This window comes from Syzygium oleosum, unplaced genomic scaffold (genome assembly GCF_021117445.2).
Source record: "Syzygium oleosum isolate NSW1041296 unplaced genomic scaffold, Sole_v2.1 Sole_v2.01, whole genome shotgun sequence".
Lineage (NCBI taxonomy): Eukaryota > Viridiplantae > Streptophyta > Magnoliopsida > Myrtales > Myrtaceae > Syzygium > Syzygium oleosum.
The window spans coordinates 10,932,190-10,948,533 of record NW_026607485.1 but is presented as its reverse complement, the minus strand read 5'-3'; the positions used below and the strand labels follow the sequence as shown (position 1 = coordinate 10,948,533).

General features: G+C 38.9%; 1 protein-coding gene and 1 long non-coding RNA gene across 2 annotated transcripts; both read right to left on the bottom strand.

The window, feature by feature from the left end:
* Positions 1-103: 103 nt before the first annotated feature.
* On the bottom strand, positions 104-6,329 carry LOC115667297 (subtilisin-like protease SBT1.4). The gene is made up of 3 exons (XM_056316731.1): positions 5,780-6,329; positions 247-308; positions 104-145 (listed from the first exon to the last, which is right to left on the bottom strand). Exons 1-3 carry the CDS (start codon positions 6,327-6,329, stop codon positions 104-106), a joined length of 654 nt encoding a protein of 217 aa, XP_056172706.1.
* A 903-nt stretch (positions 6,330-7,232) lies between these two features.
* Positions 7,233-8,488, bottom strand: LOC130140086 (uncharacterized). Its single transcript, XR_008818081.1, has 2 exons — positions 7,997-8,488; positions 7,233-7,869 (listed from the first exon to the last, which is right to left on the bottom strand). It is a non-coding gene; the product is annotated as an uncharacterized LOC130140086 (long non-coding RNA).
* Between the last annotated feature and the right edge of the window lie 7,856 nt (positions 8,489-16,344).

Below are 16,344 nucleotides of genomic sequence, written 5' to 3'. Positions count from 1 at the left end.
ACTGTACACTGTATAATAATTTTGGCACTTTTAGCAGCCCATCGTCATATGATCCATTCCTTCATGTGAAGCCTTTTTTTTTTGTGAAAGTTTTTTCTCAAAATTATTCGTTGTCCAACTCATGGCATGCCTTCTGCTGAAACTTCTAATAAATCATGCAGTTGACAAAATTAAAGAAACACAAACAAGCACAAAAACTGAGAAAACATGGAACAAACTCATTGTAAACTGAGGGTCATGGCATACCTTATTCATACATATAGGTGAAACATTTCCGTGAAATGTCATCCTCAGCAACTGGTGGACACCTTCATACATACAAATACGAGCTATGTCGATCGAATTTAAGTGGAAAAATCCTATTAATTTCTTTTTGTTAGTCGGTGTACAGATGACCAACTAAAATCACCATATCTCAAATGGACTAAGAGGCTCTGTACGAAAAAGAGCAAAGGACCTAGAGAGAGAGAGAGAGAGCCTTGAAGGAAGGAAACGAAAAATAGGAATGTGCTTTGAAACAGAGTAAACCTTTCCTCAAGTTGCAGACACAAAACTTGTTACTTAAGGGGAATCCCCTCAGTGTGATTTGCAACAAAGCCCACCGAGTGGGATTTTGTGTTTCCCAGGAAACAGGAGAACTTGGGAAAATGTGTGGTGCGGACCGCGGCGTCATTCTTTCGAGGGTAATGGTGCAGTTAGATTCTTATTTTCCATAATATTAATCAAGGTAATCAATGTCAAAATTTTACTAAAATTTGCCATCCCCACAAGAAAAGGGAATCCAAATAAAAAGATGTCAAACTGTGATAAGAGGGTGCCACTAATGATTTAGTCATATGATCAAAATATATCACGATCAATTTTCTAAGCGAAGAAAAATCACAAAATCGTTTATTCATGTCAAGAGACCAAAATTGACATAATGAATTATATATATTGGGGACTGAGCTGTTCCGGGACTTTGCCTCAAAATCACAACTTCTTTTCTTTGTACGTGAAGGTGGTTAACAATATCACCTAAAGAGAGGTGAAAAGTGATTTGAAAATCTTTTGGCAAAATAGTGCAGAATTAATAGTGTCGCGACCGAACTCCCGAGCCCCTTTTTTTTAAACAACATGCAAAAAAAAAGGGGGGCTCGCCTGATACGTGCTAAGTCTAAGTTCAGGACTTAACTCGGGCTCTCCCAAGCCCATACCATATCGCGACTTAGGGTTTAAGTTTTTAACATGCAAGTGGTTTATATCAAGGAGTCGCCACTAATCGATTTGGGGTAGGTCGATTAGAAACCCAAATAGGGTGATGGGAGAGTCACCCTATTCCTACGAACCAGAGATTAACTGAATTCGGGGACTTGGTTACACTAGTTAGATAACTAATGCCCTTTCGGTATCATTTTACCCTGTTCATTTTTGAAAACATTTGTCAGGCAATTTGGATTGATTTTAGGACCTTTCTCCTAACATGTGAGGTGATCAAGCGAGTGCATAATCAGAAACGATTAGCAGTCAGGAACACAACAATTCATGCAGCCTAAGGTTCTAACTTTAACTAAGTCAGATGACATTCAAAACACAACTCATGCGATTGTATTAAAAACATGCATAATAATACGGCGATAATAAAAATAACATGCAGAATATTAACGCGCAATCTCAGGCTTGTCCAATTTAAATAAGACAATAATATGCATAATAATACAGCAATAAATTAAAAACTTAGATATAACATAAATTTTTTTTATAAAAAAAATAATAATAATACAAAAAAAATTAAATTTTAATTTTTAAAAAAAAAATTTTAACTTTTTTTTAAATAAAATAAAATAAAAATATAATATTAACCGGGTCGGGTCAGATCCGACCCGGGTCAACGGATCCGACCCGGGCGGATCGGTCAATCCGGGTCGGTCGGAACCGACCCGGGTCAACGGATCCGACCCGGGTTGGAACTGTTAATCCGGGTCAGTCGGAACCGACCCGAGTCAACGGATTCGACCCGGCCGTTGACCCGGGTCGAATCTGTTGATTCGGGTTGAATCCGACCCGAACAAACAGACCCGCGGGGAGGGCGGCGCCGGCGAGGCCAAAATTGGCCGTCCGCCGGCTGACCCAGGCCAACGCCGCCCCCAAGTCGCCCGACTAGGACCGCCTGTGGGCTGTGCCACTCACCTGAGCCGCCGTCGGACCACCGTTCGCCGGCCGGCAATGAAACAAAAACCGGCGTGGTTGAGGCATTTCGTCGAACGCCTGGCGGGCGCGTGGAAAAACAGGGGATTCCGGCCTCCTCCGGCGATCCGGTCGACTCCGGCGGCTTGGGTTCACCTCCGACGGCGACTAGGGATCGGGACCGACGACGGTATGGGCCGGGATTCGCGCGAAACGGCCGGCGCGAGTCCCGGCCAAACCGAGCCAAAAATCAGGGAAAAACAGGGGAGCTTCGCGGCCGAGGGGGGCTCACCGGTCGACGGCGCGTCTGGGCGGCTTCCGGCTAGTCTGGCGGCGTCGACGACCGTTGCTGGTTCTTCTTTAGCTCCGGCTGGTTCTCGGCTCCCTCTCTCTCCCTCTATTCTCTCTTTTGTCTCTCTCAGTCTCTCTCTGTGTTTCGCCGACCGGGGGCTCTCTCTCTCTCACTGTGTCACCGCCGTCGGCTCGGCAGCGGGGATGGATGGCTGAGGCGCAGTGCGAGCACGGCAGTCGCCGGAAGAGCTCTCGGTCTCTCTGTCTTGCTCAGTCTCTCTTTCTCTCTGTCTTTTTTTTTTTTAGAAACGGCCGACCGTCTCTCTCTCTCTCTTTCTGTCTTTCATAGCCAACGACGACGAATCTGGGCCCGGCCGCGTCGGCGTGACGATGGCTTGACATTGTCTAATTTTTCCTTTTTATGTTTTTTTTCTTCTCTTCCCTCCGCCGGCCATAGCCGGGGCCGGCGGAGGTCGACGTCCTCAGGCGGAGGCCGCCCTTGCCTGGTTTGGGCGGGCGAGGGTGACCATTGCCAGATCCGGCGAGGGCCCCTCGCCCTCGCCCGCCCGATGCTAGCGAGGGCGGCCCTCTACTGGGCTGGGCGGGCGAGGGTGACCCTCGCCAGATCCGGCGAGGGCAACCCTCGCCCTCGCCCGCCCAGCCCAGGCGAGGGCGGTCCTCGTCCGACGCTTGACGAGGGCTGCGACTCCGCCGGCCCCGTCTACGGCCCGTGGTTTTGAATAAACATGCCCACAAGTTGGTAACAATTACTGTCCCGGTTATGGCGTACTAGATAGCCAAAATTTACCTATGACACCCTCCTTTGCCTCGCTTAAAGGTTCGGGCGAAGTTGGTATTAGCCCCTGTCTCGCCCTGCTAACCCGTCTCGATTATATAACTTAGACCATAATTTTATTTATTTCCGTATTTGAGAAAAAATAATAAAAATATGAAAACATTCCGTTAAGAACAACCTCTTCTTCTTACATGTCTTGCTTTTATAGGAGATACAAGCTACAAAGTGCTCTTGGTAAGTAATATGGGACAATTGTTTTCCATGTTTTGCATTTTCACAATGTCCACTTCAACTATTTTGAGAAGTTTAGAGCTTGTTTGGCTCATTAAAACCAACCCCATGAAATCATTTTGTCAATATATCTACTAATAATAACTACAATGAAAATAAATGCCAAAATTTTTCATTTGATAGATGTGGCGCCCACTACCCATTAAAGTAAAATCCGCCCAGGCCACGGCCTTGGCCCACCTAAGCGGGCGGGCAAGGGACCGTGATCTCTGTGCCGCCCCGCCCCATGTCCATCTCTAGCGTGTCTTCTTACACTACTTAACTTTTTTTTTTTTGGTCAGGACTCACACTACTTACTTAATACACTTAGAATATTTAACCTGGTAATATTTCGCTGATTATTAAATGCTAATCCCACAAAAGTAGAACCTGTTTAGTCATGGAGGAGTTGGAAGGCTCTTACGGGCCCAATAACCATGCTATTCTAATTCAAAGCAGCCAAAACGGGCCATTGGCCCATTTGTATATTGAAGCAATCTTCCTTATAATGCAAAAATAGCAAAAATGGGTTAGTAAAATGACCGTGTTTTTTCCACTCTTACTTTAACTAAAATACTCCTCAAAAAAATATTGTGACCATTTTATTCATAGTAGGTCCCACCTTTCAGCATCGTCTGCATTCTCTTAGTGTCCTTTTTCTTGGAATCTTCTTTTGCGGGTCCTATTTTCCTTTATCTTCACCCTTCTCTTTATCTCCCTCCTTTTACTTTCTTTTCTTTGATGTTTGAGATGATTTTTGCATCGTTTTTCATGGTGGGTGTTGGATAAATTGATTAAATTTGAAGTGTTGGTTAATGTTGAGTAATGTGGTAATTTTCCTTGTGATGGGTTTAGGTCAATGAAGTCTGAAGGTGTTTTTTTTCTTTTTCTTCTTTCATCTCTTTTTTATGTATGGGAAAAGTATGTATTGATTCATTCCTTGTTTACCGTTGAATCTGATTAAAGTTTATACTTTTGAGGATAATCTTTAGTGAGGCCTTTTGGCATTGCTGAGTTTCTCTCATTCTGATGATTATATTAGTTGAAGTTTTTGAAATTTAATGGGGGAGAGTGTTAAGAGTAAAGAGGGTCTTTTTCGATCCTAAAGAGTTTTGTTTTCACCAAGTGAAAAAAGGTTTATCATCCCATTAACTTATAATGATTGAACTTAGTGATTTCTTTGACCCCTGTTCAGATAGAGCATGCATTTGATTTTTTGAGTGAATTTTGAGTATTCTTTTCATTGAAAATTTCCCTAGATTGGTTTCCATTGACCTCTTTCTTTTTAGCAATCTGTTTGGCATAATGATTTCAAGATGCATATATTAGTTTAGTTATGGTTCGGACTCAGTAAATGAATAAGGGTTTTTATCAAATAAATTTCAGTTTTCTTCTCATTTCAGTAGGTTTATTAAAACTTTTTATCATTTTGTTTGCGATGATAATATCTTCCAATGAAATTATCAAAAGGAATTAATTTCACGGAGACTTGTTCGTCAGAATGCATCAATTTCAAGGTGAGTTCATTATGTCCGTTCCGCCGGTTCGATCCGTTCCGCCGGTTCGATCCGATCCGATCCGATCAGAACAGTTTATCCTCAGGAATCATGAATCGGACCAATTCCCACATAAAATCACCTCGAATCGGCAAGTCCAATATGGTTCTCAAGTTGAATCGGGACAATGTACATCCCAATTATTTATTGGTTTATACAAACCTAACAAGGCCAAAACTTTTGTGTCATAAGGGATCAAATTGTTGTCCCTCATATCTATTATATGTTTTATGTCCATTAGTTAAAAAACAAGAAACGCGGCTACCAATCTAGTAGGGAAGAATTTGGCAAATCTCTTCCCATTACTTCGCTTCATGTATAGTCAGACAGACATTGCAAATAGGTACCTCTTGTGAGAGAAAGAAAATTGTTGGACATAGCGGTGTCAAAAACCGAACCGAAACCGAAGTCGGAATCGAAACCGAACCGAATCGAACCCAAAATTCATGCATTTTCGATTCAGTTTCGATTTCGGTTCGGATAATAAGTAAAATAATTTGGTTAGTTGATAGTTCGGTTCGGTTCGGTTCGGTTAAGTTCGAATCGGATCTCGGTTTCTTTGCATTTTTTTTTTCTTTTCGCGTACACTCTCTCTCCTCACTCTCCTCTCACTCACTTTTCTCTCTCCTCTATCCCCTCTCTCTCTTCCTTTCTGCTTTATTCTCTCTCTTCCTGACCTCACGCGTGCCTCTCCACGCACTGGGGACCGGACAGAGGCCCGAATCGGAGAAGCTCCGCCGCTCGGCCCAGATCCCGGTATCGAGAACCCCGATTATGATGTTGTCCGCATAATCGGAATTCGGCCAGAGGCCGGTGCTCTCGGTGAGGCCGAGGAAGTGAGGGGTCCGGGTGGTGTGGAGGAGGTGGGTGCGGTCTGGGACGACAGAGAGGACCCCGGGGGCGCGGCGGAGGGCCTCGGCCTGGGGGGCTGTGAGGTGGGCGGAGAAGCTGTCGGCGGTGGCTCGGTAAGTGTAGAGGATATGGGAAGGAGGGTCTAAGGGTGGGAGGGAATGGAGGAGGGAGGAGTACAAGTGGTGGTGGGTGGAGAAGGGGGAGGGCTTGTGGGAGGATGAGGCATGGATGATGAAGGTCTGCTGGGGGCTGTGAGGTGATTGCTCTTGTGGGGTTGAGAGAGATGGAGAGATGAAGAGCAGGAGGATGAGGAAGAAGGTGGAGGAGTGAGAGAGATTATAGTTTGGGAAAGTGTCAGATGTTATGGCTCGCAAATTTGTGACACTTTCCTTTATCATGTTGGTTAAACTTTTTATACTAGCCTTCGCCGCTGCGCCCGCGGTCGAATCCGGTGAGAGCCATCGCTAGACCTGTCAAATGGGTGGGTCGGGTCAGGTTTGGATCGGGTCATAAATGGTCCAACCCAAACTGACCCATTAACCAGTTTATGACCCATTTATGCGCAATGCAATTTTCTTCACCCATACCCGACCCAACCCGTATTGCTAAAACACTTCCATATTTAACTCAATATAATTTTTTATGATTTAAAAAAATTATATTGCTAATTTGTGGACAATTTTTATAATTTTAAAAATTAATTTTTTAACTTTTTTCTTTTTCTTTCTTTTTTTTTTTCACAAATCCTGAAATGGATTTGAGTTTTAGTTTTGAATTAAATATAAATGAGATCTTCAAAAATTAACACCTGTTGTTTTTTTTTAGTCGGATAACACCCGTTTAATAATACATTATTTGATACAATATTTTTTAATTTTAATTGCCGATTATATAATTCTAGTACCCATAAAGAAGTGCACAAATATAAAATAATAAAGTCAATAATTATAATAATAAATTCATAAAATCAGGTTCTAGGTTCAAAAGCATATACATTATAGACCTATCAAATGGGTCCAAAATCCACTCATGTTTGCTTAAATGGGTCGATAATAGGTCATTCCTTTTTTTCAAATCAGCCATAATGGGTTTTAAAAATAAGAAGGCCAAAATATATGGGTCTTAAATGAGTATATTCTGAACCCATTTACAATCTAATTTCTTTTTGATAAAAGCCCGGCTCATGATCTCACTTCACGATCTTCTCTCCCTCTTCTTCGTTTATCGCTTCGATGAATCTAATTCGCAGCCACCTCCGCCGCTATTGCCGACTTCACGCCGTCCTTCTCCGGTGGCCGAGGTTCTGAATTTTAGTAACATTGAAAGGGAATTGGATATTTCGACAACTAAAAGACTGACACAGAAAAATAAACACAAATCATCTTTATTGGTTCAAGAGGAGACATAAAGACATATTTAAATACCCACTTGTTCTCCCGCCGCACCTCTTCCTCCTCCTGGTGTGAAGGCATTCTTGAATCCTTCATCCACTGCTAGATTATGGCCACCATGGTGATAGACTATGCAAGTTTTGCAATGATCAATCAAATATCAGAAAGGTGTCACAATGTCTACAATGTTAGGTGTTGTAGTACGGATAGAAACAAAGATTCTCACCCAACAGAGGAGGTAAAGAAATAATCTAGCCAAGCAAGAATTTATGATTTACATGAAGAAGAAAATAAGATTTCTAGATTTAGTAGTAAACCTACTCAATCAAATCTAGAGCTCCACCAATGATTGCGGTCTCATCATGAGTGAGTTCACCTCCCTTGCCAGCATTCAGAAATCAGAATCACAAATCGTGAATATGAAAAAGGAACCATGAGAAAATCAAGATGCAACTCCTTTCTTGAACCCATTTGCATGCAAGAATCTTGTGGAAAATTGTAGCTTTTCGTGTACCTCCTCATTATGACCCAACACCCAGTCTAGAACCTGAAAAGAAAAGCATTGACTCTGATTATAAGTCATAGCACCACCAAGTATACCAAGAATACATCATTATGAAGACAAGTGCATTAAATCATATGAGTAAACCAAAAGAATGAGATGAAAAAGGTACCTAATGCAAATAGTCTTGAAAGTCAATGATGAGAGACTCCTCATCCAATTCTTCCTCAGGCGGAACTCCAAATAACCAATCTCTAGTGCACAACTCGGCCTCTACGCTTTCAAGCAAAAGGGAACTACAATATTTATTTAAAATGCGTCCTTCAATGCTAAAGGCTGACTCTAAGGCAACGGTAGTGATAGGAATGCTCAATATATCGCGTGCCATGAGAGACAACTCGGGATACCGATGAGAATGAGTCTTCCAATAATCAAGTTCATTGAGATCCGCGTACTTCTTTCTATCAAGCCTATTCTCCTCCAAATACAAATTCAACTGTGACTTAGTAGATTGCGATCCAAAATGTTCACTCTCAAATAAATCATACTCATCAATGTCGTCCCCAATGTTCCCAATGTCCTCAATTGAAATGTTACCTCGACTAGTTGAAGAAGCAAAGTGATCATCTCTAGACATAGAGGTCACATATTCATCAAAAAGCATATACAGCTTTTAGAGTTTTAAAAATTAGCAGTCAGATGTTTAACATCACTGACTCGTTGGCCAAAATAACGTGTCGTATTCTCTTATGAAGGGTTTGTATATGACTCACATCTTCTTTAGCCAAAAAGGGCCTCGGCAAGTTCGTGACGGACCCGAAGAAGACATGCCAGATTTTGAAATCGGGCCTCGTCCTCAAGGGCCTCCTTGATCATCCCAAGGGTTAAGCATCGAGGGCAGCGCACAGTGCTAGGATTTAATACATTTATGTCTCGTTCCATTTATTTATTTTACGGGTTGATTTTCGTTAATCGTATTTCCCGCTCTTCAATTCACGTGTCGTTCTTTCCTTTGGTTGGCAAACGAGATAGCGTATTCAAAGTAAATCTCATATTCTCCTCCTGCTAATATTTGAAACAACTTGGTAGTTATCATTGGCCCCATGGGTTTCATTTCATGTAAACACCGTGATTGTTTACCTAGAAAAGTTGCACAGACAAGGCCATCAAACCCAATTTTGTCTTTTACCTTACATTAGTTTAGAAATTCTAAACTATAGAAGTCAACAGTAGAACCTCAATAAGCCAACGGCCTCACGTGTTGAATAAGAGCTGGCATTGCATGATCTATACAGATCATGCGAACTAAATTTATGTTTAGACTGTTGATCATATCAGCCCCACGATGAATACGAAGAGCTACTTCCATGTAGTCGGCCCAGGAAAAAAAAAGGATTAATTTAATTAATGGGATTAAAGAAGGGAAGAGCGTAGATAGATCTTGTTATATAACATATAAACATTTGCACAATATGATCACGACCTATTGATGAGACGTCACTTCTTTTTTAACTATGGTCGTCTTCAATTCGTGCTTTAAAATTATAAGTTAAAGGGCAGCCATTTCCATGTGCATCGAAGCCTTCTTCTTCGTCGTCCTTTGCAAGTTGCAAAATATTAAAATCCCACAGGATACGAAACGATGGAAGGTCGGTTGTATCTTTGGTCTTAAAAAATGATCATGTATATAATTATATAAAGTAAAGAGAATCTCCTTTTTTAACAAGATCACAATCTTTTTCTTCTAAAAATATTCTAACTTAGTAACTTTATAAATATTCTATCAACATTTAAATGTGCAAATTAACAATTTTATCTCATTTCCAACCTATTTCAATTTTAAAAATTTTTGAATCTTTTCTATCTTATAACAACCTTACAATAACAATTCAAACATGGAGATATTTTATTCATTCCATATACATGTGCACAGTTGCTTCATATTGTGTTAACAATTTCTTCCTGCAAAATCTTTCAATTGTTAAATTTTCACACACACGTTGCTTTTGCTAGTAATAATAATAACAAAGACATTAGCCTCTTCAATTGTCATTGAATCTTGCACAAAATTTTCAAGAATGTGTCAAATGGCTCAAGAAATAGTTTGCACTCGATTGTGGCGGTTCATGAAATCCCAATAATATCACAAAGGTCAAAACTGGAAATTTGGAATAAACAAAGACCGGAAAGTCTTTTTTAGATCAATCAATCTTTAATGCATAAAGAATAACCAATTAATCGATCTCGTATGTATTTTTATTTTTATTTTCGTAATGCTTAAAGTTTTCGCCTCCTAACCGTCCTCGAATCTCGCACAAAAAATTCATCATATGTGTGAAATAGCTCAAGAAGCAGTTTGCACTCGTTGTGGCGGTTCACGAAAGCCCAGTAACATGGCAAAGATCAAAACTAGAAATTTGGAATAAAACAAAAACCAAAAAGTCTTTTTTAGATCAATCAATATTCTATGCATAAAGAATACCCAATTAATCAGTCTCATTTGTATTTCTCTTTTTTCGTAATGCTCAAGTTTTCGCCTCCTAAGCGTCCTCGAATGTCGCACAAAAATTCAACGCATGTCGAAGTGACTCAAGAAATAGTTTGTCCTCGTCGTGACGGTTCATCAAAGCCCAATAACGTGGTCAAGGTCATAACTTGGAAACTTGGAATAAACAAAGGCCAAAAAAGACTTTTTTATATCAACTCATATTCTATTAATAAAAAATAATCAATTAATCAATCTCTTTGGTATTTCTCTATTTTCTTAATGATTAAAGATATTAGCCTCTTAATTATCTACTAATCTCGCATAAAAATATGGACATATGCATGAAGTGGCTCAAGAAAAAATTTGTCCTCATCGTGGCAGCTCACGAGAACCTAGTAACATGGGAAAGGTCAGAACTTGGAATAAACAAAGACCATAAAGTTTTTTTTTAGATCAATTCATACCCTAATCATAAAGAATAGCCTATCAATCAACCTTATTTGTAATTTTCCTTTTTTGAAAGCTCGGAGATACTCGCCCCTCAAAGGTCCTCGAATCTCCCACAAAAATTTCAACACATGTCAAGAAATAGTTTGTCCTCGTCGCAGTGGTTCATGAAAGCCCAATAACTTGGCGAAGGTTAGGCCTTGGAAACTAGGAATAAACAAAGACCAGAGAGTCTTTTTGTAGCTCCCCCGACAGTTATCATTGGCCTCATGGGATTCGTGTTCACACACCATGATTGTTTAGCTAGAAAAATTGCACAGACAAGGCCATCAAACCCAATTTTGTCTTTTACCTTACATTAGTTTAGAAATTCTAAACTATAGAAGTCAACAGTAGAGCCTCGATAAGCCAACAGCCTCACGTGTTGAATAAGAGCTGGCATTGCATGATCTATACAGATCATGCGAACTAAATTTATGTTTAGACTGTTGATCATATCAGCCCCACGATGAATACGAAGAGCTACTTCCATGTGGTCGGCCCGGGAAAAAAGGATTAATTTGTTTAATGGGATTAAAGAAGGGGAGAGCGTAGATAGATCTTGTTATATAACATATAAACATTTGCACAATATGATCACGACCTATTGATGAGACGTCACTTCTTTTTTAACTATGGTCGTCTTCAATTCGTGCTTTAAAATTATAAGTTAAAGGGCAGCCATTTCCATGTGCATCGAAGCTTTCTTCTTCGTCGTCCTTTGCAAGTTGCAAAATATTAAAATCCCCCGGGATATAGAAACGATGGAAGGTCAGTTGTATCTTTGGTCTTAAAAAATGATCATGTATATAATTATATAAAGTAAAGAGAATCTCCTTTTTTTTAACAAGATCACAATCTTTTTCTTCTAAAAATATTCTAACTTAGTAACTTTATAAATATTCTATCAACATTTAAATGTGCAAATTAACAATTTTATCTCATTTCCAACCTATTTCAATTTTAAAAATTTTTGAATCTTTTCTATCTTATAACAACCTTACAATAACAATTCAAACATGGAGATATTTTATGCATTCCATATACATGTGCACAGTTGCTTCATATTGTGTTAACAATTTCTTCCTGCAAAATCTTTCAATTGTTAAATTTTCACACACACGTTGCTTTTGCTAGTAATAATAATAACAAAGACATTAGCCTCTTCAATTGTCATTGAATCTTGCACAAAATTTTCAACAATGTGTCAAATGGCTCAAGAAATAGTTTGCACTCGATTGTGGCGGTTCATGAAATCCCAATAATATCACAAAGGTCAAAACTGGAAATTTGGAATAAACAAAGACCAGAAAGTCTTTTTTTAGATCAATCAATCTTTAATGCATAAAGAATAACCAATTAATCGATCTCGTATGTATTTTTATTTTTATTTTCGTAATGCTTAAAGTTTTCGCCTCCTAACTGTCCTCGAATCTCGCACAAAAAATTCATCATATGTGTGAAATAGCTCAAGAAGCAGTTTGCACTCGTTGTGGCGGTTCACGAAAGCCCAGTAACATGGCAAAGATCAAAACTAGAAATTTGGAATAAAACAAATACCAAAAAGTCTTTTTTTAGATCAATCAATATTCTATGCATAAAGAATACCCAATTAATCAGTCCCATTTGTATTTCTCTTTTTTCGTAATGCTCGAAGTTTTCGCCTCCAAACTATCCTCGAATGTCGCACAAAAATTCAACGCATGTCAGAAGTGGCTCAAGAAATAGTTTGTCCTCGTCGTGACGGTTCATGAAAGCCCAATAACGTGGTCAAGGTCATAACTTGGAAACTTGGAATAAACAAAGGCCAAAAAGTCTTTTTTTATATCAACTCATATTCTATTAATAAAAAATAATCAATTAATCAATCTCTTTGGTATTTCTCTATTTTCTTAATGATTAAAGATATTAGCCTCTTAATTATCTACCAATCTCGCATAAAAATATGGACATATGCATGAAGTGGCTCAAGAAAAAATTTGTCCTCATCGTGGCAGCTCACGAGAACCTAGTAACATGGGAAAGGTCAGAACTTGGAATAAACAAAGACCATAAAGTCTTTTTTTAGATCAGTTCATACCCTAATCATAAAGAATAGCCTATCAATCAACCTTATTTGTAATTTTCCTTTTTTGAAAGCTCGGAGATACTCGCCCCTCAACGGTCCTCGAATCTCCCACAAAAATTTCAACACATGTCAAGAAATAGTTTGTCCTCGTCGCAGTGGTTCATGAAAGCCCAATAACTTGGCGAAGGTTAGGCCTTGGAAACTAGGAATAAACAAAGACCAGAGAGTCTTTTTGTAGCTCCCCCGACAGTTATCATTGGCCTCATGGGATTCGTGTTCACACACCATGATTGTTTAGCTAGAAAAATTGCACAGACAAGGCCATCAAACCCAATTTTGTCTTTTACCTTACATTAGTTTAGAAATTCTAAACTATAGAAGTCAACAGTAGAGCCTCGATAAGCCAACAGCCTCACGTGTTGAATAAGAGCTGGCATTGCATGATCTATACAGATCATGCGAACTAAATTTATGTTTAGACTGTTGATCATATCAGCCCCACAATGAATACGAAGAGCTACTTCCATGTGGTCGGCCCGGGAAAAAAGGATTAATTTGTTTGATGGGGGTTAAAGAAGACGTGAGGTGGATCGATCTGCAGAAATTTTCTTATACTACCTGTAAACATTTGCACGATATGATACACCACATGTTGATGAGACGTGACTTATATTTTAACTGCCATGTTTTTGGTTCGTGCTTTAGAATTAGAAGGGAAAACGGAGATTGATCGATTGGATGGAATAATGTCACATCACTTGACTATGCATTTATTTACTCTTTATTTACATATGATTTCTCTCCACCTATCAATTTGAAATTTTTCGATTATACATTCTAACACGGTATGCACGTTAATTTGCTGACGTGGTACACCAGACTTTCCATGTGCATCAGCAAACCTTCCTGCTGGGGTTTACTTGTTCTTCGTCGTCCTTTTCAACTTGCAAAATATTAAAAACCTCCGGGATATAGAAAGGATGATAGCACGTGTCTTTCCTTTGATCCCTCTGTTTTTTCTTCTGCCAATAGCCAGAAGAGCTTTCAATGAACTACCTTGTGATAACTCGAAGAATTCGATCTTCCTTCTCGAAGCGAAGCACACCAGCAGAATCGGTAAATGTGTACGCTAGGAAAAGTGTTAAACGAAGCATACCAACAATGTTTATTTCCATTGGAACTCCAATGCTAAACGTGCTCAGGTGAGAGCACTATCAAGAAGGGTGACCGCTAGGAAAAGTATTAATGTGTACGCTAGATGCTAAAACTATAATGCTCGATATGGAACGGATCAAAGTGGATTATATCTCGAATAAGTTAATCCAAGAACGTTACTGGAGTTACTAGATTCAGTTATTCAATCGGCCCATAAAGAACATTTTAGACTTTGAGAATTGTAGTAGATTTAGTAGCGCTACTAGAGACGGTACACGTCTGACGCTGTAAGCCCAGTTTGGGGACTTTCTTTCTGAGGCCATCCTCAATTGCTTGTGCTTTTGATACAAGATCTGTTGGTATAACTTCTCTTTCTTTGGATTACAATCCAGCCCCATTTGCCTGATTCAATGAATCTCCGTTACAGAACCGTAAATGAAGTTTCCGAACGCAAGGCATATGTCAATAAATCGAAAATTAAAACATAACTGGTGCGATCTCACTTTACCAAGCACCCGAAATGGCATCGGACCATGCAAAACCAAATGCTAGTTTTGATCAACTAGGGAGGCAAGACCAACGCCATGCGAAGAGGAAAAGAAAAGACAGGCCCGATCAGTAGCGGGCTTCAAGTCATTTAAAATTCAAGTTGATAGATCCCCTCGAAACGGGGCTAAGTACTAGTACGAAGTGATATGAAAGAAATAGCATATGCTAGCTTTTTGGAATTACTTCATGCCTTGACCCTAGACTAGAACGAATGAGTCGCGACACACCACAGCAGCTTACGATGTTGTTATGACATGTTTTGCACATGCTGGCTTTTGAGTCGACTCTTGAAGACACGGATAAAAGCAAAAGTTCACAGACTCGAGCTTAAAGCAGATAATAATTCGATAAGGAGTGGCCTCGGACTTTAATAAAGTCGTCTAACAACTATCGACTGAATAGTCCGAGTTTACATATTAGGATAAACACACTTTATTCGGTCGATAGTTTATTCAGTCGATAGTTGTCAAGCAACTTGATTAAAGTAGTGGCCTCGTGATCTGCGAAAGCATATTCCTTCACTGATTGGTGGTGCACCATGGTCCCAGTGTCTTTCGGATAAGGTTTGTCGTAATCCCACAAATTCTAAGAGTCTATTGAAACTATTTTTATTTTGAAACTTTTTTGGGTTTGTATGATCATATAGAGAGAACAAGAGCACAAGCATATGCGTATAGCAGAAGAGGTTTAAGATATGTGTTGAGAGAAAAAAAAAATATCTAAAGATATGAAATGGTTCGGAAAAGATATTTATATAGTTGCAAATTCATGATATTAGGTAATATTATCTTAATTAACCAAATTGCAATTTTGTTCCATTTTCTTATATACATCTCAGAAAAAGGATATTGACATTTTTTGGGTCTATTCTTCTTCAATTAAAGAACACGTCTTCGTTCCCAGCACTTGTCGTGAACACTAGAAATTTCCTCATGCTTCAAGCAAAACAACAATTCATTTACAATAATTAAGCTACAACTACTTATTTTTAGTAACTATCACATTCACTTTCAAGGAAATCAAATTTGAACCAATTCATCATATCTTTTTTTTTTTTGGTAAGGTAAGGATTGATATAAACCAATTCATCATATCTTTGTACTATGACAAATGTCTTTTCTATTCAAGGGTCTCGTTTACTTAGTTCCATAAAAGATAAGTGGGAAATTAATGATTCCTCAATATATTTTATCCAGATTTTCTATCCTTTAATGTAATTGCAAAATAATTGTCTCATAAATCATATGAAACTTCTTTGATCCAATAATATTCTTTTCACGCCTGAAGTTCAATGTTTTTTTTTATGGGAAATTTTGATGTGCTCTCATAAAGTTATCAAGTAAATATATTTCTCATATGTTTACTTTTTAAACTTTTTTTGTACCTTTAAATGTAAAGATAAAATAATTTCGATGCTTATTAACAAAACTAATTGACTATAACTATTTTTTATTTAGATAATATCTACCCTGACATTTTTAAATAGTCTTTGATCACCTAGATATCTGTCAATGGAAGATATTTTCTTTCGAATTTTTTTATTATTTTCGGTCCAAAATGATGTGACATTAGCACAGCACAACTAATATGATAAAGGAAAGTGTCAGATGTTATCATTTAATAAGCAGTCAGATGTTTAACATGGAAGAATTAACCTATCTTGAAAAGTAAACTAACAAGGGGTGAAATAGAATAGTTCCCATTCCCATTCCCATTCCCATCCAGAGGAAACTCTGGCAAGGTTGAATTTCTCTCAGTGCATCCAAGTTGGCTT